The sequence below is a fragment of the Danio rerio genome, chromosome 4 (assembly GCF_052040795.2).
Source record: "Danio rerio strain M-AB ecotype USA chromosome 4, GRCz13ab, whole genome shotgun sequence".
Taxonomy (NCBI): Eukaryota; Metazoa; Chordata; class Actinopteri; order Cypriniformes; family Danionidae; genus Danio; species Danio rerio.
In genome coordinates this window covers 13607942-13631121 of record NC_141024.2, presented here as the reverse complement: position 1 = coordinate 13631121, position 23180 = coordinate 13607942, and the positions used below count along the sequence as shown (strand labels likewise).

The 23180-nt window shown below is 34.1% G+C and overlaps 1 protein-coding gene across 53 annotated transcripts in view; it reads left to right on the top strand.

Moving 5' to 3' along the window:
• The window catches only part of grip1 (glutamate receptor interacting protein 1), a 359454-nt gene that overhangs the window by 306631 nt on the left and 29643 nt on the right, over positions 1 to 23180 (top strand). For all 53 annotated transcript variants that reach the window (XM_087246975.1, XM_087246973.1, XM_087246969.1 and 50 more), the window contains 4 exons: positions 255 to 441; positions 3449 to 3594; positions 7034 to 7114; positions 17410 to 17479. In XM_087246975.1, the coding sequence (XP_087103101.1) occupies positions 255 to 441; positions 3449 to 3594; positions 7034 to 7114; positions 17410 to 17479 (484 nt within the window). The remainder of the gene's footprint in view (positions 1 to 254; positions 442 to 3448; positions 3595 to 7033; positions 7115 to 17409; positions 17480 to 23180) is intronic.

Sequence of the window (23180 nt, the reverse complement as noted above, 5' to 3'; positions counted from 1 at the left end):
CTAAACTATTAAATCATGGGTCCCACGGTTTGTGTCTCATTTCTGAGATAAACTTGAACAGAAAGAAAGGGGTTTCATGGCACTTTAAGTAAAGCCAACTAATCACTTTAAAAGATGGATTTACTCAGATTCTTTAACTAATCCCTTTTTACAGTGTACTTTCATTAATGATGCCATTGAGGTCTGTTTTCTTAGTTTCCGTCATAAACATTGTATCATAAGTGACCCTGTTTTCCTCTATTTCCCTCCTGTAGTGTCTCTGGCTTCCAGCACTGTTGGACTGGCCGGGCAGGTGGTCCACACCGAAACAACAGAGGTGACCCTCATCAGCGACTCCATCATGGGCTTTGGGATCCAGCTCCAGGGAGGAGTCTTTGCCACAGAAACCCTGTCCTCTCCGCCACTCATCGCCTACATAGACCCAGACAGCCCGGCAGAGCGGTACGATCTCCAAACACAGTTTATATTAATCTCCAGTGCTTCTCCAGCGCCTCATCTGACCTAGTTAAAACTCTGGGTTTTAATATTCCAGAAACCACTTCACAGATCGGAGCGCTCTTCACAGCTTAATTGTTTGCCTTATCAGAGAAGTGTGAACTTTCCCCTTGGGAATTTTGAATATTTAATCTCGAATCTAATTTTGATTATCTGAACACATCCCAAAGCCCACAGTTATTACATCACCGCGCCGCTTAGAACTTGTCCTCCGCAGAGCCGCAGCTTCATCATTGATATAATGCGATGATCACACATGATGTACAACGGCCTGACCGTGACGATTTGATTTCCAGTCTGCTTGCGTTGTGATTGACTAAGGCGTTACGTGATAGAGCAGAGCACTTAACTATAATTACCTGAAGCCTCAGCTGGCATCCGCGTGAACTTGCACATCGACTGAGAGGATTTACATCCCGGCTTCACTCTAATTACTGGCCCAAACAACGGGAATTACTTCTCACTGCCAGCTGAAGTTGTAATTTTAGTGATAGACGTAAACCATCCAATGTTGTGGTGATTTTATAAAGACCTATTGTTGCTTAGTGACCAAAAGAAGGGATGCTGCCAATTTAACTACTGTATATGGGTCAACGCATTTGAAGCATTAAAATAAGTGTGCTTTTTTACATACAGCACATTACAATGTGGCCTGCTTAAACAGAAACAAAAAAATAATGAGCACCATACATTTTACTATGATTTAAAGACTACATTGTTCAGTTAAAAACCTTTCTGGCATATTTAGAAACAAGAATCATTTGATGACTTATAAGTCTGTATTTAATAAGCATATGTTAATACGGTATACTTCAACACCATCCATAAACCACCCAGTTTAACATTTGTCTGCAGGATGTTTTTAATAATTAAAAATGTACAAAATTTAGCAGTATTACTTATTCTTTAATATATTTTACTAAGTATGTTTCATTTTTTACATCAATGCATCGCTGAATGACAATGTAGTTCAGGCTTTTTGAAGTGTTGAAGCAGACACTTGGATTTAATATGCTGTCTGTGTATGTAAAGTCACTTTGGTAAATGTAATTTGATGCAGACACCAAAATAGGACATCTCATCTTTGACCCACATCTTCACAGCGCAGAGAAAAAAATAATAATGCAGCTTTTTCATATATTAAGCTACCTAACAAGTAGCAGTAGAACAGTGCTATTTTATATAAGTAAGAATAAAAGCAATCTTTTTACAGGGAAAAAAACTGTTAGTTTGCATTATGGTGGTTTTTAATATATACATAAATATCTTATGAACTGAAATTGCTATTATTGCGTATAACATTATATAATAATACATAATATAATTTAAGGTATCACTTTATTTTGAGGGTCCCTTCAACAAATATTGTTGAATTTAAGTTACATTCCATCTACATGCCAACTAATTATCATTAGATTATAAGTAGACTGTTAGGTTGGAAAAGGGTTAGTGGAAGTTGCCATGTAATTGCAAGTTTTCTTATAGTCAGTTTAATGTCTGTTAAAGGAGCAGTATCACCAGTTATTAAGAAGACAATCTACTAATACTCAATTGAGAAGTAATTATCTTTTTTTATTAACAAAATGTGCAATAGGGACCATCAAAATAAAGTCTTATATAATATAATATAATATAATATAATATAATATAATATAATATAATATAATATAATATAATATAATATAATTTAATATAATATAATATTAAATAAAATAATATAATATAATATAATATAATATAATATAATATAATATAATATAATATAATATAATATAATATAATTTAATATAAGATAATATAAAATAATATAATATATAAAATAATATAATTTAATATAAAATAATATAAATTAAATTAAATTAAATTAAATTAAATTAATATAATATAATATAATATAATATAATATAATATAATATAATATAATATAAAATAACATAATATAATATAATATAATTTAATATAAGATAATATAAAATAATATAATATATAAAATAATATAATTTAATATAAAATAATATAAATTAAATTAATATAATATAATATAATATATTATAAGATAATATAAAATAATATAATATAATATAATATAGTTTTGACAAGAAACTGCCTACTTATGCAAGTTGAAGATTATGTATGTGCTGTACAAGATGTCGTTCAAGAGTTCAAGCATAATTTTCTAATTACTGTTTGAAGACATCTGATAAACATCTTCAAAAGAGATCATTAACATACATTTAAAATCATTAATGTCTCAAAGGCATCTGCTGATTGTTGCTCAAACATACAGCTGGGAACTTTTAGAGATGAACTGGAAACGCACTAAAGATCACATTGCACAGATGGAAACACAAACCCGATATGGGCATACATGCTCACATCCCAATGTAGTTCACTCTAAAAAAGAAAGCAAAGAAAAAAACATAAAAGCCATTATTCTCATTAAATTTTTCCCACTGGCATAGCTCTAGAATCATCATCCACCATTGGTTTTTGTCACTAATCTCAATGTGGCATGTTTGAATGCGTTTGGTTTCTGTTAGTGGCGATGCTTGCAGCCCACACCAGATCTCAGCATCCAAAATGAAGCATATGCTTCACGGTGACCAGCTTTACTGGGGTTTTTAGCTGTGGAAGCAGAAGCAAAATTGTTTTTGTTTGGCTCATGAGCCGTTTTAGAATTCAATAAAGAAGTTTTTGTTCAACGCTGACCTTGAGGCAAGAGCTAAGAGGACGTTTGTATTTTTGGCTAAAATGTCACATCCTCTCACTAATGTCTATTTAACGGTGCCAGCTGGCTTGAAATAAGTGGTTGGCTGGTCAGTGTGAGGGTACAACCACCGCTTTTGTCTCTCCCTGCAGCTAGTCCATTATTGAGAATTTTATGCATTCAGCACAGCGAGTCTGCTGGCCGGTGTAAGAGGAATAGTGTGCTAAATCTCCTCTCTGTGCACAGGTGCGGTATCCTGCAGATCGGCGATCGCATCCTGTCAATAAACGGCATCCCGACCGAGGACAGCACACTGGAGGAGACCAATCAGCTGCTGAGAGACTCCAGCATCACCAGCAAAGTCACTCTGGAGATTGAGTTTGACGTAGCAGGTGGGGACACGCACAGATTCATCAATTGTAAACCTGTTTGGGGATGAAAGATCCATCTGGCCACATCCCAGGATCATCCTTGTGCTTTTGGGGGAGAAAAAAAAATGTTCAGCAATCATTTTTTTAGAGGTTAACCATCTGCTGTCTATGCGATGTATATAAATGATCAGAAGTGGTTTAATAGCTACCGTTTCCAGACAGACATCCGCACAAAAAAATACTGTTTTCAAAGACTTTCATGTTTAAATCCAACACACATCCTCTCGTTTCTCCATCTCGTGCTGTGCTCTGGCAGAGTAATCACAGTACGGGCCTCGGCGAGCGCCTGTAGTCCTTGAGACATGCTGTAATTAGCTTGTCATCCTAGTGTTTTGTCTTGTTTAATTTGGTATGATATTTAATTAGTTTCTTTTATTTAGCTTATCAGGAATCTGTTTAACTGCATTTCTGAAGACTTAAAGGGTAGTCGCAGGCTTACGGCACTGGCACAGACCTCCTGCTGTCCGTTAATCGACGGATGCAAATTGTCTCCAAAAATGAGTTTCTCTGTCAAGCTTTTATATGACTTTATGCAGCTTCTGGAAGACGTATATTGTTCCCTTCACATATTCTACAGTGCAAGAACCCACCTAGAGTTTGGGATCAGTGTTTTTTAATCATTTATACAAAGATATATTGGTTAAAAAGTAGACAGTAAACATTTGTACTATGCTGTATGTTGTACTGTACTATATTATATTTGTTACTATACAGTATATGCATGGGGCAGTACGGTGGCGCAGTGGGTAGCACCATCACCTCACAGAAAGAAGGTCACTGGTTTGAACCCCGGCTGGGTTAGTTGGCATTTCTTTGTGGAGTTTGCATGTTCTCCCCTTTTTGGCGTGGGTTTCCTCTGGGTGCTCCGGTTTCCCCCACAGTCCAAAAACATGCGTTACAGGTGAATTGAAAAAGCTAAATGGAAGGGCATCCGCTGCGTAAAACATGTGCTGGATAAGTTGGCAGTTCAAAGAAAATGAATGAATGAGTATATGCATGCATGTTAATCACCATAGTCTGGTAATGAGCCACTTTAAAGGCTCAAGGAAATTCAGGCTTTGATACTAAAATAAAAACCAAGAAAAAAAGAATAAATAATTAAATAAAATGAAATAAGTTTTGCTTTCAGTCTTTTTAACAATTGTTAAACGTGCAGGACAAGAGAGTCATTAGTTAAAATCCCAAGGTACCTGTACTGCTGAGACATTAAGGGCCAATCCCAAATCTATTTTTTACCCCTCTCCCCTTGGCCCTTGAAACAGAGTGTAACGGGGAAGGGCTTTAAAATATTACCCCTAAGAAACGGGACACTGTTACAACACCTGCACACGTCAACATATGTCATCGTGATCTCTTGCTTCATATGAGATTGGCGATGGTGACTGCTGTAGTTATTTCAGTTGCGTTATTTTTTGGCAACGATATCATGTAATCATAATTATATAATTTGGCTATAAGATCATAACTATACTGTGCATTTACACCGTGGCCATTTTCATCTATGTATTTATACACAAAAACAACATTAACATTGTACTAGACAGCGTAGAAAGGTCATTCCCAGCCACTAGACTTTTCTGACAGGGGATTCAAGTGTCATTGAGTGTCAGATGTGAAAGTATGTTGTTGGTCTGCTATGCAGGAGTTATTATTAGAAATTATAGACAGCGAAATTTAGCATTTTTTAAATTTTACCTTTTTTTTAGGCATGACAGTAAAACACGAACGAAATGCTTCAAACGCAAGCTTGTGCGACAAGTTTCGCAGTTCGCTACGTTGGAAAGTTTAAGCTTGGTGAACTATGACTGAACTGCGAAATCGCATCAAGTGATTGCGTAAGACCAATCGAACATCAAAACATGACCTCTCTGGACAAGAATTTAAAACATTGACCAATCGCTCGCTTTTTTTAATGTCTAAAAATCTTGTTTAACCCCGCCCCTTTTCGTAGCACCGTATAACAGAATTTCGCACGCACAAACTCTAGTGTGATCACAGCATAACAGTGAAATTTTAAATTAATATATGTATCAATATTATTGATATATAAACTAAGAGAGGTTGCAGAATCAACCCCTATATCTGATTTTGATGCAAATGATGACTGGTCAAGAAGCAAAGTCCACTGTAGTCTTTCGCATTTCTTACCCACAACTTGAGAAGAATTTTAGAAAAAGTCTAAATTACATAATCAAACACAGTGACTATTGTGTGGTTAAAATTAGTAATGTACACATGTAATAATGTGTAGTCTGAATCTGGCATTAAAGATTCTAGAAAACTTTTGTATGGTAGTATGAGATACAGTATGTCTATCCAACAAACTTGTTAATTAAATTTAGCTTTATGTATTGTATTTTATTATTGAAATATGCCAGCAGCGTACCTTCATTTGCAACTCTTTTATTTCTAACCTGTGACACATTTTGAATAATGTATGTACGTTTTCTGCCCAACGCAAATAATGTAAATGTTTTATCAGAGAACAGAAAAGATGTGCTGGAGGCAGAACAACTTTCTTGGTGTTTTTTTCTTTTAAAATATTCTTTGTCGTTAAGGCCAAGCGGTTGTTTTGAGACTCTTGTTTGATGACTTGGAATAAATGACTTGGCCTGAATTTTTGCGTGATCATTTCAAGAGCAGAGGCCTTTGTGTAATGGCGGGTTACTGGAGTGCAGTGCCTTTTCTTGCTTTGAACGCTTTGACACTTCTGTCATTCTTTGAGTCTGACTCACTGCCCAGAGGAAAAGGACGTATTTTATGGAGATTTTTTTTCCCCTCCCTTTTTCTCCCAGACTGAGCTTTTTCGGGCTTCTGTCAGAAAGATTTGTCTACATCACAGCCTAAAAGAAAGACTGAATTTTATAAACCGCTGTCTCCAGAACAGCCAAAATGAATGCTCTGATGGCATTTACTCTACTTTCTGTCATGCTATGAAACAAATGCTCTAAAAGCTATTCTTTTTTCATTCTGTGACTATAAATGGTCACAGCTTGGAAATTCAACTAAACATTTTGAATTTCGTGAAAAAATGGACAGAAAAATCTCTTTAACAAATGTTTGTTTGTTCATTCGGTCACACTTTATTTTGATGGTCCGTTTGTTGAATTTAGGTTACATTGCATCTACATGCCAACTAATTCTCATTAGATTTTAAGTAGACTGTCAGGGTAAGTTGACATGTACTTGCAACATTTTTATAGTCAGTTAAATGTCTGTTGAAGGAGCAGTATCAACAGATATTAAGCAGACAGTCTACTAATACTCAAAGTGTTACCGTACCGTTCATTCTCCAAAAACTGGTCTATAAATCCAGACTTGCTTAATCTCAGGAATTATATGGATGAACTTGCATCTAAAAATGAACCTTTTTTTATGTTCCTGTGCTTGTTTCATACAGAATCTGTCATCCCAAGCAGTGGGACGTTCCATGTGAAGCTACCAAAGAAGCCAGGTGTGGAGCTGGGCATCACCATCAGCTGTATGTATTCTTCTCTCAAATCATTCATTCAACATAATAAGGTTGATCATGCATGCTAACGGTGTAAAATATATGTAAAAGGGCATGTTATGATAAGAATAGAGCTTCACTATTGATTTAGGAAAAATTATTTTAACATCATAAGTTCATGAGTTTAAATCCTAGAGAATAAATATGAGTTATGTACATTAATAAACTATGAATGAACTTGCTTGGAAACCAAACATCCTTCATATATATATATATATATATATATATATATATATATGGAGTGTTGTTAAATCACCTTATAATTTCCCCCATTTCCCTTTGAAGCTGTGTTAGCCCCTTCAGCATATTTAGTGCAACATTTAGGCCATACATTTAGAAGTAATAGTTAAACTCGCTAGATTACTGAAATAGAAATATATGACTTTCAACCTTTGTTTTAGTTCCAGAGCCATTAAAAAGACACAACTGGGTAGCTTATTAATGGGTTACTGGGGAAATAATGTAGCTGTTGCTTATTAGGGTGCTGGAACAACAATACTCTGGAGGTTTGGGCTTATTTATTACATTCTTGAGGTTCTGCATGAAAAGAAGCATCTAATTATATATTATCTCTCATTTATTGTAAGTGTATATTTAATTGCTTGGCACAGACTACAGGTCACAGTTACTACACTGAAATCAGTGCATTGATGCGTTTTATTTGTGTTATTATTGTTGTTATTTAGTATTTATTTATCTAAAAATGGATTCTTAAGTTGGAAACAAAGTCTTAAATGTTGACTTTTATAATCCATTTGCTGAACTTGCATATGGTTTCTGGACTTTGTAGTCTCTTCCAGTGTTATTTATATATTATTATACTTCTTGTTAATACATAGTTAATAATAAGAACATTAAAGCATTCTGTTATCTGCTTTTTTCTTACCTTATATTAAAACTACCATCTACATTCCTATTATTTTAGTCTTCTCTGTCCTCGACACCAGACTACTTTTCAAAACCATCATCTCCCAAAAGCCCATAAGCTGAGCCGTCTTTCATAGAAATATATACCAAACTAGTCTATCTATCACATATACTGTGTCTTCTCTCCTGTTGTGTCATTCGTTTAGCATCTCCTGACTCTTTGGAAAAGTGTTTCAAGACAGATTTGCCTGTGAATTCAATCTGTTTTCCGCCTGCAGTCAAGGGCTCTGCAGAGCTCGGTTCGCAAACCCCACACGCCCAGCGCTCAAAGCCTTTGCCAGCTGCTTCATCAATGCCCGCCCGTGTTGTCAAGCCAGAGTGATTCATCACTTTGTCCCGACTCTGTTTTGTCACATTGACTGTTTTCCCCATTACAGCGATATGATAGCAACTTTCTGTTATTAGCCAGTAAGCATCTACGTGAAATGCATTGGTGGACCCCAATGCAACAGCAACCCAGCAGTAATTGCTTCTCAGTGAAGCTGTGGAGTTGTTTACCTCCAAAGCAATTTTACCTGTCGTCCTCCACGCTTTCTAAATGAAAGTATTTATTACATTGCTGGTCTACAAGTTGTTTGCAGACCTCACATTTGTTGCTAATTTGATGGAGTAAATTCTCTTAGGATTGGCTATGTGTATATGCACAGTCCGGAGATAACAGCAAAACGGTTCCCAGTAAAGCTTCTTTGTGGGTTTAACAGCTGTCTGCACTGTTTTAATGAACCAGATGAACTATTTTTCCTGTGCTGAAGCACTGCTGTAAATTCTTTCTAGATCATTAAAACATTCCCTTAACTGTTGGGCTGGTTTGAAATCCACATCTCCTTAAACTCTGCATGATATCAATTTACTTAATAATTCAGCCAAAAAAGTTGTTTTGTTTTTGTAATGGAGTATATGCAGAAGTATGCAGACTTTTAATTTTTTAGTAAACTGGGTCAAAGCGCGTCCGGTGAACTGTATGCCATTACAAAATCGACACTTTCAAGGTCTGTTTTCTTCAAAAGTCAATGATTTTCACTGCCTGATTGATATACGATAGAAAGTGGGTCTCAGAATGTACAAGAAGCACTGCATTAAATTACATTTTCCCCAACCATGTCTTTAAAATATGAACATTTATTTTACCCCAGTATATTCAATGGAGTTTCTGTACTAGCCTGCTAATCCTGACGGGCGCCTCCGTGTTTTTCATCGTTTTACGTTTGAACAACTATTAAATTTGAACAACTATTATAAATTAGTGCTAAAGTTTATTTAACTGATTGTATTTTAATTACATTACAACATCGATGCTGTAAAAGGAACTGTATAAAATGAAAAAGTCACATTAACTGAAGTTTATCAGTATGGGAAGAAACACTAGCTGTGCATATACCCTATTGACTCACTTTCTTGTTGTTTCAGAACAGAAATGAGTTGATTTATTTTATGCAGTGCAATAAGAGGCAATTCTAATGAATGGTAGAGAGAGCTTTCAAGATTTGTAAAGTAAAAAAAATCACTAAAAAAGCTCGATTCATTGTAACTGCATGGAAAAGAGCAGCATGAACTTTCATAAAAAGTTTTTTAGTGCACCGACATATAGCACTGAGGTTCTTTGCCAATCCTCTCCCTCTTCCAATGCTTTCAGATTTGCAATTTCCACTGTCCTATATATACCATATATGGTTTTGTTTTCCACCGAATAAAGCAAGTCAAACCGGATTGGAACAAAAAATGGATTAGGCATAGGCTCATTATAAGTTTCTGACGAAATTACTACTTTGGATAAAATGATCACGGTATCACGTTATTGTAATGTATGCTTTAAATGTGTTATTTTAAAATGTCTTAGTAAAAAATCGACTTTTGTCCTCTTTGAACAATATATGTTATTTTAAGAAACATTTAAAATGTTGTGGAACAGTAAACATGTCAGGCTAAATCATTAAAATAAATCATTGACTTCTGCTGTCTTCATTAGTTTCAAAAACACACATTTGTTTATAACTTGAAGGCATCTTTGGAAATCTTTCCTTCCTTTTATATAAAGTGACGATATAAAGTCCTGATATAAAGTAAGCCACTAGTAAAAAAAAAAGTTATATATATATATATATATATATATATATATATATATATATATATATATATATATATATATATATATATATATATATATATATATATATATACAGTTGAAGTCAGAAGTATTAGCCCCCATTTGATTTTTTTTTTCTTTTTTAAATATTTCTTAAATTATGTTTAACTAAGCAAGGAAATTTTCACAGTTGGCTATGTCTGAAAATATTTTTTTCTTCTGGGGAAAGTCTTATTTGTTTTATTTCGGCTAGAATACAAGTAGTCTTTAATTTTTTTAACAACCCTTTAGCCCCTTTTAGCTGTATAGAAGTGTCTTGAAATATATCTTATAAAATATAATTTACTGTCAACATAACAAAGATAAAATAAATCAGTTATTAGAAATGAGTTATTAAAACTATTATGTTTAGAAATAGGTTGAACAAAATTGTTCCTCTGTTAAACAGATATTGGGGAGAAAATAAACAGGGGGGGCTAATAATTCTGATTTCAACTGTACATTACATATACCATACACTTAAAGACGTTCATGCTGCCTTAACTTTTTAGTTGAATCAAATAAACTTTTTTAACTTACATTAATCAAACTGACTAATAATATTAAGTTAAACTTTGTAGAACTTAAAATGTAGTTAAAACTTGATTAACATATTAAAATAAGTTAAATCAGCATAAAAATATTTGTTGTCTTTTACAGTGTATGAATAACATATCAGAGAATTGTTGCGGTTTTGAAACCTTGACTTTTCAAACCGTGGTAAACTTGAAACCGGTTATCATTCCATGCCTAGAATAGATAAGAAAATAATTATAACTACGCCATTAAGACTCATCAAAGATCATGGATTTTTGCACCGACTTGAGCTCTTATTTTTGAATGAAGACAGAGTGCTGGAAGAGATGTGCAGAAACATCCCGTTTTATTAAGGCAGAACTATGCAGAGAAAATCAGCCCAATGACGCCTCAACCTGGCCCAGGGCCTGCAAGAGTTTGAGAAAGTCAACTTTTATGGCTTGGAATGAGAGAGAGAGTAAGGGAGAGAGAGAGATGTAGGCAGTCCTATCCATGTGTCGATTTATGTATATGGGCTTTTCCGAGCTCTTGTGGCCTTCCTGAACAGTTTAATGGCTTTCTGCCTTGTGCCTCTGCATGGCCCGTATTTCACAGGTACTAATAAAGCCATAGTGGGACACGTTTATAGATGCCTTGTTTACTTCTCCTTAAAGATTACCTCGTCTTATTCTCTTGGTGGCATCTCATCTGCTGTGGACAGGAATATGAAATTATATAGACTTCATGGTAATCTGAGGTTTTTTTAAGTTCTTATATGAAGTTATACACAAGGCTCATTCAGAACTTTACAGTAGTTGCTAATGTAGATTTATTTCCAACTCTAAAGTTTAAATACATATATGTATTTAATATTATTATAGGTTATTTGGTTTTGGGATTGTAAATTTTAGATTTTTGCAGATTTGCATTCAAATTCTTACCAACTCTTATTTTATGTATTAATTAAGCAGATGTTTTTTTTTATCTAAAGTGACTTAAAAGTAAGGCTAAAAGCAAGCAAGGAATCTTTATGTAATATTTCCAGAAATATAGTGTTGATAAGAAAGTGTCTGGTGCATACGGAGAGGAGAGAGAGAGTATGTTTGAGGCATTTGGCTGCCTGTATCACAGATTTGACCTGCAAATTGGACTTTTGTTGTCCAAAATAACAAAATTAATTCATTTAGAAGACTCTGGATACCATGACGCACATAGCAAAAAGTTCACTTCTGCAATGGTTGCACTTTAAAGCTTTACTTAAACTGCCATTCACCTGTCCAGCTCAATATAACCATGCATGGTGTAAAAACTGTAAATAAGCCACTCTATTTATCACACTTAAGCCAAATAGCAGCGCAAGAAAAACCAGGAAACTATGACAAATAGGCATCCAGCAACAACCAAAGCCAACAGAAGATTTGCTTTTCTGTATGTAATGGCATAATGTAGGCTATCTACATCATTTTCACTTGCTTGATTTCCAAAACATGCCATCAAGCCGAGTGCCTGTTTATGTTAGAAGTCAAGGTTTTTTGCTCTGGCTGTTTGTTGTAAAATGCATCTCAGAGTCTGCGTGAGCTGAAAGGCTGTGCTTTGATGTGCAGCATCCGAAGGTGACATCACGCCGCTGTAATGCAGCATATGGCGAGGTGCATTTAAGGTCGGCGGACATGCGCTTTCTTTCAGCTCAGCAGAAAAACGTTTGGAGATTGAATTTTCAGATGGATCTCCGCACCAGTATGGCTGACACTTCCCACCATTTGCTCCCTTGTTCGAATCTAGCTCGCCCTGATTGACATCTTTAAAGCAATTTCTCTGGTCTTTTCAGACTGCTGGTGCTGTAGCCTGTACCTTCCAGATTGAATCTTTGACCTTTCTCCGTTGAGTCAGCCTGTAGTTAATGTTCTCTTTCTAAAGGCAAACCTTTCCAAAATTGCTTTATAATTTTAAAGTGGAAATGAATTCGCTCTAAATTGGCTCTCCTTCAGGTCACATTAGTTAAATAAAGAGGCAGGTAAAATGAGTTACATCAGGGAGAGAAATTAATGGTGGAATGTGGCAAAAATGGTAAAAAAAAGGGAATGAAAAAATCCCCTTGCACAATTTACCCAAATTGTTACCTCTGTTCTGATGAAGAGTGGTCATTTGTTGCATTTCACTTTGCAACATGCAAGTGTACATTAATATATTGATTTATCTGTGAAACTGCAGAGTTTTGTTGATTATGCACAATCTGGACTGAATTCTCTCATTATAAAATAAATAATGCTAAATGTATGTGCTAAAACCATGTGAAAACTTCATTTTGCGATTTATAATGGTATCAAGTTTTGCATAACATGCACTGAGTTATGTAATGAAACAACATGGTTGTGTATTTTTATGTGTATTTATGTGTTTATAATTTAATAATCATTATGAAATATGTTTTTTTTACATTTAACATGTAAATATTTTATGTAAAATGCAGCCCATATACACTAAGAAATCCGTATACACATTTACATACAGTTGAAGTCAGAATTATTAACTCCTCTAATGATTTTTCCCCCAAATTCTGTTTAACAGAGAGATGTTTTTCAACATATTTCTAAACACAATAGTTTTAATAACTTGTTTTTAATGACTCATTTATTTTATCTTTGCCATGATGACAGTAAATAATATTTGACTAGATATTTTTCAAGACACTTCTATACAGTTTAAAGTGACATTTAAAGGCTTAACTAGGTTAATTAGGTTAACTAGGCAGGTTAGGGTAATTAGACAAGTTATTGTGTAACGATGGTTTGTTCTGTAGACTATCGAAACAAAATATAGCTTAAAGGGGCTAATAATTATGACCTTAAAATGGTATTTTAAAAAATGTAACTGCTTTTATTCTAGCCAAAATAAAACAAATAAGACTTTCTCCAGAAGAAAAAATATTATCGGACATACTGTGAAAATTTCCTTGCTCTGTTAAACATCATTTGGGAAATATAAAAAATAAATAAATAAATAAAGGGGGTTATAATTCTGACCTCAACTGTATATATAGTTTAATTTGATGTACTATAACTGAAAAAAAATCAACAAGATTTAAAACAATTGGAGACAATGTATGTTTTGGAAAAAAGGTCACACTTTACAATAAGGTTTTATTAGTTAATGTTAGTTATTGTATTTACTAGCATGAACTAATAATAAACTATACTTGTAGATTTATTTATTAATCAGTTCAACAGTAATGAATGCATTATTAACATCCACATTCATGCTTGTTAAGATTAGCTAATGCACCATGAGCTAACATGAACTAAGAACAAACAACTGCATTTTCATCAACTAACATGAACAAGTACCATAATAAATGTATTGTTCATTTTTATTCATGTTAGTAAATGCATTAACTAACATTAACTAATACAACCTGATTGTAAAGTGTCAAGGAAAAAAGAGGTTTGAACTATCCCTTTGACTAAGAAAAAAAATGTATTAAAACAGATAATACCATTTTAAAGATACTAAAAATATACCCTGACTTTTGGTGTAGAAACAATTTGTCACTTAGGCTGACTCAGTACATCATATTACACAGCAAACCTCCCAGGTAATCAAGCTGTTCTGTCAAATGGAGCTCGTCTTATTGCAGGGTTATTCTCTGGCCATAACAACCACAGAAAACCTCTGGGACCATCTGTCCGAAACATGCTCAGCATCTAAATGCTTTGAGCCTATAGTACAGACAGACCTCTATAGGCCAGGACAGGACAATTCCCCATCACTGGCAGACTGTAAATGATTAAGCCGCAACTCCATCTGAGAGGTATATTAGGTTAGAAAAAAAGTGAGCAGGATTAACTAAAGAATTAATTCTTCTCATTCGAAATGAAAAAGACACGACCTTCCAGGTTGTCTGTGACGCACAAAGCGAACATGAATCACAATGAGCTTCGACTGAGAGAAAAAAATGCTCTATTTTGTCATTCAAGAAGTTTGATATAACACCTTCAGATGCTCTTGGTAAGCTCGAGACCATATGAATATGTCATTTTGCACTTACATCTGTCCCTCTTGTGTACCACTATCCAACTAGAGCTGCTAAAAGGTCTATTTCACACTGACGTAATGGATCTCTTCCAGATCCTGGAAAGCTGACATTTTGGGACAGTTATGACTGGGTATATAGTACATTGTGGTATACATGATAAAATTGTGAAGTTTCACAAACTAATGTCGAGAAGAGGAGGTGATATTAATGATCGCAGCTAGTCTCTCATCTGTAATTATTAGTTAGCCAATCGGACCATTCCAAACTCTAAAAACTTGTTAGCCTGACTAACATTACTCCCTCATTTTCGTTTTTTGGAAGAATTCCTCCATCCCCCCCCCCCCTTCTCCTACTTTGCTCCTTTACCAGGGGGAGCTTTAGAGAACTTCCTGATCTCATAACCCCTAACATGCTCATTGACCAGGCGGGAGCCCTGGGCTCAATTATCTCTGAGCTCAGGGTTCTCTCCAGGGACAGCATACCAAACCTGCTATTATCAAGCAATATCTAAGTGTGAACTCTTGAAACAAAAGTGATTGTATTTGCTTATAATGCATTGAAATGTCGATATTAATCTTTCAAAAACACTGTAAATAAGTAGCTGCTGCCTTTAATTGTTTTAAGTTCAGTTAAATCGACTTTACAAGTCATTTAAACTTGTTTTGCATTGCACTTGAAACTTAAATTGCACCATAAAAATTAGAAGCAAGAACAATTTATTTTAATAATTTAAAGTAACAGAAAAATATATGATTTCATTATTAAGCATATTATTTTTAGAGTAACTTGAAAGTGAAATAATACCTATTACATTAAAAAATATGGGTAAAATGTAAAATTTTCCTTTTGCATAAACGATATCCATGTAAAGATAAAGTGAAGTGATATGAAACAATGAGTATGCTTACATGGACAACAATAATCCGATTTTAATGCGATTAAGACAATACTCTGATTAAGAGTCTACCATGTAAACAGCGATTTTTAATTAATTTAATCCAATTAAGGTCATAATCAAACTAAACAGAAATCGAATTAAGACGTGTAGTATGCCGATTTTAGTTGCATTATTTAAGTGCAGTACAGACATGTAAACACCGTAATCAAACCATTACCTTCATGTAAGATTTTCAGGATAGTCTATACACACACACGGCTGTTTGACACTATTCTCTGCACCTACCGAGGCAGTAAAGAACCACAGACACCTGCATTGCGAAATGCAGAGTTTTTTTCGGACTCAAATGCGCACTCAAATTCCATTGAAACTACACTCTTCCAGCAGTTCCTTGCATCTAATATCTCATTTGTCATTGGAGCCTTGCATGAAATGTTCCTTAATGAAAATGAAAGTGCCAAACTGCAGTTGAAGTCGACAAAATAAAAATGAAACGCTCGAAATTACATGACACTCCAAAGGAAATGTGGATAGCGCAGTGGCACAATGACGTTAATCGAATGATGTGCTATAACATGTCAAACGAAACATTCAAAAAGTATCTCACGTAAACACCCTAATCATATTATTGTCTTATTCAGATTAAGGCAAATATTTTGATTACTTATGTCCATGTAAACGTAGTCACTGAAAACACACTTTTAAGCCTGCACCTTATAAATTATACACAATAATAAGTGATCAAAATTTAATTTATTTTTAATTATTAAAATGGGGTAAAATCTAATGGTGTGAAGAATAGGGGCAATGCTTACAGTTAAACAAAAAAACACTGGCTCTAAATTAATAAACAATTAAGGAATATGGAATATGGAATAAACTCCTAATTTGCTGCATATCAATAGTTATTAAGGTAGTGGTCATGTTTAGGTATTGTGTAGGGATACAAAATAAGATCATGCAAAATATTGCCAAACATTTAATTATATTGGTGCACTGTGATTGTTAAATAGTCTTTTTCATATGTCATAAAATAATATTTGTTATATTTGTCTCTGTGTTGTTAATATATGTGACAAGAGTTTTACATAAATAAACTATCATTAATGACATTTCATGGTTTTCATTAAGGATTTTTATGGCTTGACTGCATAAAAATGGAAGCTTTAGAGTTAAAACTCACTCATACTTCACTGCTGGGAGAGAAAAGAGCAGCTTAATCCAAATCTAAAACTTATTTTTTGTGGTTTTAGTTTGGTCAGGATGCTCTGTGGTTGCTTTTGATTCTAAATCTATAAGCCCAGCAAGCTTTCTTGGTTTAAGATTGTTCTACAGAGTGTTTTCTTGGTTCCAAAATTGTCATAGTTATATACGCACTATTATTTACTCTAATACTACGGTCTACATAGCGCTGTTGAAAATGTGAATCTCTTTTGTCAGTCATTCAGATTGGCATTGTTTGCAGTGTCATCATGTCATTCTGCAAGCCGGAAAAATGTAAAATAGACAACAAAAACCATCACTTTCGACTAGACTGGAATGACAAGTACTTGTTCAACCAACTAGTTCTCCAGCAACCATATAAAGAAGCAGTGCTTGACACAAAACTCTTGCTGTGTCATCAGATTTACTCTCTCCAGTTTTAAAAACTCCTTTGTTATCAAGGCGGAACCTTTAAAGCAGTTTACTTAAGAAAAAAAAACTAAGAATGACTCACAGTTGGATGAAGAATATTAAATAAATCTGATTGTTCTCTTGTCTCTCCGCAGCTCCTTCCAGTAGGAAGCCCGGAGATGCACTCATCATCTCTGACATAAAGAAAGGCAGCGTGGCACACAGGTACCGCCTCACGTCACAGTCTCACACTATGTCTGCTTTTACGTTCAGAAATTCTAATCTTATGCAAAACATCTCAAATACAGCCTCCAGCGCATTAACTCCCACCAGCATCTTACGCTTTGATACACTGTAAAAAGAGATTTTGTTTTTATATCCGAGTTGCAGCATGTTTCATTCAGTATAGCATGCTTTAAAAACATAGTGACCATGATTAAAACATGTCCTCCATCAGTCTGACCCAGCATGGCATTTATAGTAAATAAATTAAATGCATGAATAAATCAAATGCAAGATTTTTTTAGAGAATTTTGCACTTGTTTTGAGTTGAGTTGACATCATATGATTTTCTATTTGCCTTTTTTTCCTTCAACATTCTAGGTTTATACAGTAACTGACATTTCAGCCTACTTGTAACTGAGTTTGCAACAATTTTAAGTTATTAGATAGTTTTTTTTTTTTTCAGAATTTTAAGTTTGCATTTCACAGTTATCACATACACCACACTTCTAAAAACCAAGAAAAAATAAACTTGAATGGTTGGAAATGTTTGAGCTTTTAAATGTGTAATTGTGAGAAATATAGTTTCAAATCTGAGGAAAAAAGGTCCGACCTTCAAGATACAACTGGGTTTTTGTCTCTCAATTCAATATTTTCCTCCCCAAGCTGTTAAAAAATTAAATTACCTAAGATCTGCAAGAATGAATTCTGAAATAAAAAGCAAATTACACTGTAAAAATATCTGTAAATTAGCATTTTTTTGTATTTTGTGTTTCATGTTTTTATTTTTCCCCACTTATTTATGCATTTAAATCACATTATGAGACCTTGATAATTTTTTGGACAACTTTTAACCTTAAAGTTCGAAAAAGTGACTTTTATTAACATATTTAATAGTTTAAAGTGATATATTTTCTGGGTTGGTGTTGTAAATCACGGTACAAAATACTTGTATCGAGCCAGTACATTTTATGTTATTTTACAGATTTATTTCCCTATATATCATGTCTTAAACATTGTTATTTCTATTCAAATTACTAAAATGTCAATAAAAGTCACTTTGTTTAACTGTAGAGTTGAATTTTTAACATCAAAAGCAAATATCAAGGTTCCATAATTCTATTTACTACTGTTAATGTGGAAAACACAAAGTACGGAAACTGAATATAAATATATATATATATATATATATATATATATATATATATATATATATATATATATATATATATATATATATATATATATATATATATATATACACTTGAAGTCAGAATTGTTAGCCTCCCTGTTAATTTTTTTTTTTTTTACCAATTGCTGTTTAACAGAGATTTTTTTCAACACATTTGTAATCATAATAGTTTTAATAACTCATTTCTATTAACTGATTTATTTGATCTGTGCGATGAGGAAAGTACATAATAGTTTACTAGATATTTTCAAGACACTTCTATACAGCTTAAAGTGACATTTAAAGGCTTAACTAGGTTAATTAGGTTAATTAGGCAGGTTAAAGTAAATAGGCAAGTTATTGTATAACTATGGTTTGTTCTGTAGACTATTGAAAAAAATATAATAGGACTAATAATTTTGTCCTTAAAATGGTGTTTAAAAAGTTAAAAACATTTATTCTAGCCAAAATAAAACAAATAAGACTTTCTCCAGAAGAACAGATATTAGCAGACATACTGTAAAAATTTCCTTGCTCTGTTAATCACCATTTGGGGAATATTTAAAAACGAAAAAAATTCAAAGGGGGGCTAATAATTGATCTCAACTATATATCATTACTCATTCTGCAATCTGCCATATTAGAAATATTAATCACCTTCGTTTCTGTCTTCAGTGAAGACTACCTCTCTTTTTGTGAATGCTCTTCTTGACTATATATATATATATATATATATATATATATATATATATATATATATATATATATATACATTGACATTATTAAATATATATATTTCAATTTCAATGCTGGAAAAAAAGCTTACATCAACTGGTCCATTAACATAAATCTGAGCATAAGATGTTTGAACCCTTATTCATCAAGTATACATTGCATTAATCAAATGCAATGTCTAATGTTATATTTCAGAAAAAAAATGATAAAAAATGCTGTCCTTTTGATCTTTATTTATCAAATAAAAGAAGTATTATAGCTTTCATCAAAGTATTAACCTATGGAACATTTTTGCTTATGTCTCTCTAAAAAGCAATATAGTCTGTAAAGAATAACATAATACAATAGTGTCCTATTTAATTACAGTAATTGTTATTAATACAAGAACCGAAGAGAAAACTGCAATGAATCATTTCATAAACAAATTGATTTCCTCAGAACTTTGTAATCAAATTGTGAATTAAGTGGTGCTTTATCAAGCAGACGAACTACTTTCAGCATTAATAATAAAAAATATTTCTGGAGCACAAAGCTTTCTGAAGGATCATCACGTTAACACTATAGTAATGATGTTGAAAGTTGCAAATAAGCACTGCATTTCTGAACTCTCATCCAAATCAGCACTTCATCCTGTCCTTAAATAGCTCTGACTTAACCCAAATGGCTAATGTAATGACATCTGCGCACAGCATTGAGCATGACTATGAGCGTATGCTATCTGCATCGGCCTGCAAAAGCATTCTTATATGTACATAAATGTAAATTTTCTCCAGGCTTCAGATTGAATGCGGCTAGGAGAAAGTGAATCCTGCCGTATTGGCATAAATCTCAACGGTTGCCCTGAGGAAAGGTGTAGAGTGCTGCTTGACTGCATTATTGTTGATCGTGAGGTCTATCCGGGGCTGTTTGCAATAAAATCTAATCTTGCTGTACTCCTCTAAAAAATGTACTAACTTGGATTTCTGTTTTTAAAAATAACTTTAGGCTCCAGGTAAAGCACTGATTCAATCTATAACAAATCTTTGCATTTGTTTGTTAAAAATACCATAAAAATAGTAACAGTGAAACATCATTAAAATAATATATTCATTTTTATTAGATGTTTAAATATTATTTATTCCCGTGAGAGTAAAGCTGGATGTTTGACAGCAGTTATTTTAGATCCTTCAGAAAACATCCAAACATGCTCATTTGGTGCTTAAAAGACTCTTTTTTATTAGTATTATCGATGCTGAAAACTGTTGTTATGCTTGTTTTTGTGTAGAATATGTTTCTTTGGGGATAAAATATTTAAACTTATATAAAGTCATAATTACCATTTTATTTATTTATTATTTTTATTGTATTTATTTGTTTATTTTTATTTATTTAATGTTATTTTTTTATTTAATTAAATTTTACTTTTATTTTATTTTATTCTTATTTATTTTTTTATTTTATTTTTGGCACCAAAAACTTACGGAGACCCAGAAGGAATGTGATGTTGGGGAAGAAAAAAAAACTGGGTGATAGGATGCGTTTCGATGCGTTCCCTCACAAAACTGTTGTTCCACAAACACTTCCTGTTCACCTTATACATGTCAATCCTTCCGCTTTTGCCTGTCCTGCACTTTAGCACTTTTTTTGTACAGAAGCTGGTCTGGCATCAGTTTGTCATACGGAGCGAGTCCGTCAGTCACCGCTCATACATGCATTCGCTGATTCAGAGGTATCATAGTAAGGGTGATGATCGACACAGAGCTGTAATGAATAGAAATTGATTGCAGACATATTTATAATAATTTCAACCTGCTTTCAGGATTAAAAATGTGGGACAAATTTGGGAAAATACTTAATGATTGGATGAGAGCGGAACAGAATGGTAAAATACAGGAGAATCCCAGCAAAAGGCAGCACAGTGGCGCAGTGGGTAGCACAATTGCCTCACAGCAAGAGGGTCTCTGGTTCGAGTTCCGGCTAGGTCAGTTGGCATTTCTGTGTAGAGTTTGCATGTTCTCCCCATGTTCGCTTGGGTTTCCTCTGGGTGCTCTGGTTTCCCCCACAAGTCCAAAGACATGTGGTATAGATGAATTGGGTAAGCTAAATTGTCCATAGAGTATGCGTGTGAATGCAAGAGTGTATGGGTGTTTCCCAGTGTTGGGTTGCGGCTGGAAGAGCATCGGCTGCGTAAAACATATGCTGGATAAGTTGGCGGCTCATTCCACTGTGCGACACCCGATTAATAAAGGCGCTAAGCCGAAAAGAAAAATGAATGAAGCCAGGCAAAAATGGAAAGGTTGTTATGTATGAAGTGAACAGGAACAACTGTCAAACAACAGTTTTACAAGGGAAAGTAAAACATCTTTGCTTTCCTTCGCAAAACATATTTGCGAGATAACGCAAAAACTCAAAATATATATGATGAGTTCAGATGCAAAAACCTCTAAAAGCAGTTTAAAATTTCCTTCAAAAATGAGCATTTTTATCAGGCTCCTGTGTGCAGGTTCAATAATTTCACGTTTATGGCCAAGAATACACTCTTTTAAAGGTCTTTAACATGAAATAACTCAACATAAACATAGGAGTCTGAGAAAAATGATCACTTTTGCATCTGAACTCTTCATATACATCTTCCTATCATTCAGTTTTTTTTCTTAAACCCATCTCTTTTCCTTACATCACATTTATTCCGGGTCATCACACAAACTGACTTTAAAACTCCATAACGAATTTAAAGTAAATGTTGTAAACCTTGCTTTACAGGATCTCAAGTTTTGTGTCTAGCAATTACAAGTTATAAACTCGAATCTCAAAATTCTCTAAATACTTTTGTTTTCCCCATATCAGAGACAAGCTTCCATACTGTTCTTCTTCTTCTTCTTTGGCCTTTGTCCCGTATTGTTGCGGGGTCAACTCTTTGGAACAAGCCATTTTAGACTTGTCCATATGATAACTACTTTTTTTTTATACATTCCAGCCGGCCTGTCGTCTGGGCCTGTCACCCTCATACACTCATACACTACGGACAATTTAGCCTACCCAATTTACCTGTACCGCATGTCTTTCGACTGTGGGGTAATCCGGAGCACCCGGAGAAAACCCACGCGAACGCAGGGAGAACATGCAAACTCCTCACAGAAATGCCAACTGAGCCAAGGTTCAAACCAGCAACCCAGTGACCTTCTTGCTGTGAGGCGACAGCACTGTTTGCCCACAAGCTTCCATACTGTTGCTCAATTGCATCTGTTCTTTATGAATACAATTATAAATCTCTTTCAGGAGATACACCATTCAAACTTTTGCACAGTAGTAAACTTCAACTCAACTCAAATTTCTAAAAAAGGCTAAAAAAAACTAGGGGGAAAAAAAGACTAATTCTCCATGGTAATAGTTGGGAAAAGCTGTAAACAAAGTAATTACCATCCTTTCAGCACACAAACTCTAATTTCCCATGCTTTTACATAATAGACCATATGTTTACCTGATAATTATGCATGGAGCAGAGAAAGAACTGCGTTATGAGCAAGTATGTACGCGGTGGAGTGCTAAAATACATGTCTTTTTTCCTCTATGCTCATATTAGATGACCTTGGCTCATAATATCTTTCATATCTCTGCTCTCCTCCATTTCAGCTCTATTAAAAAGGCCTTAATAAGTGAGCCATTTAATATGAAGAAGTGGTGGAATAATTGTGAATTCAGGCAGGATTACATCTCGGTGTCTAATCTGAATACGCAACGACACTCAATTATGACCCATACGATAAAGAGTCAGGAGTTTTCTATGCTCGGGATCTACCTCCGCCTGCTCTTTACCAT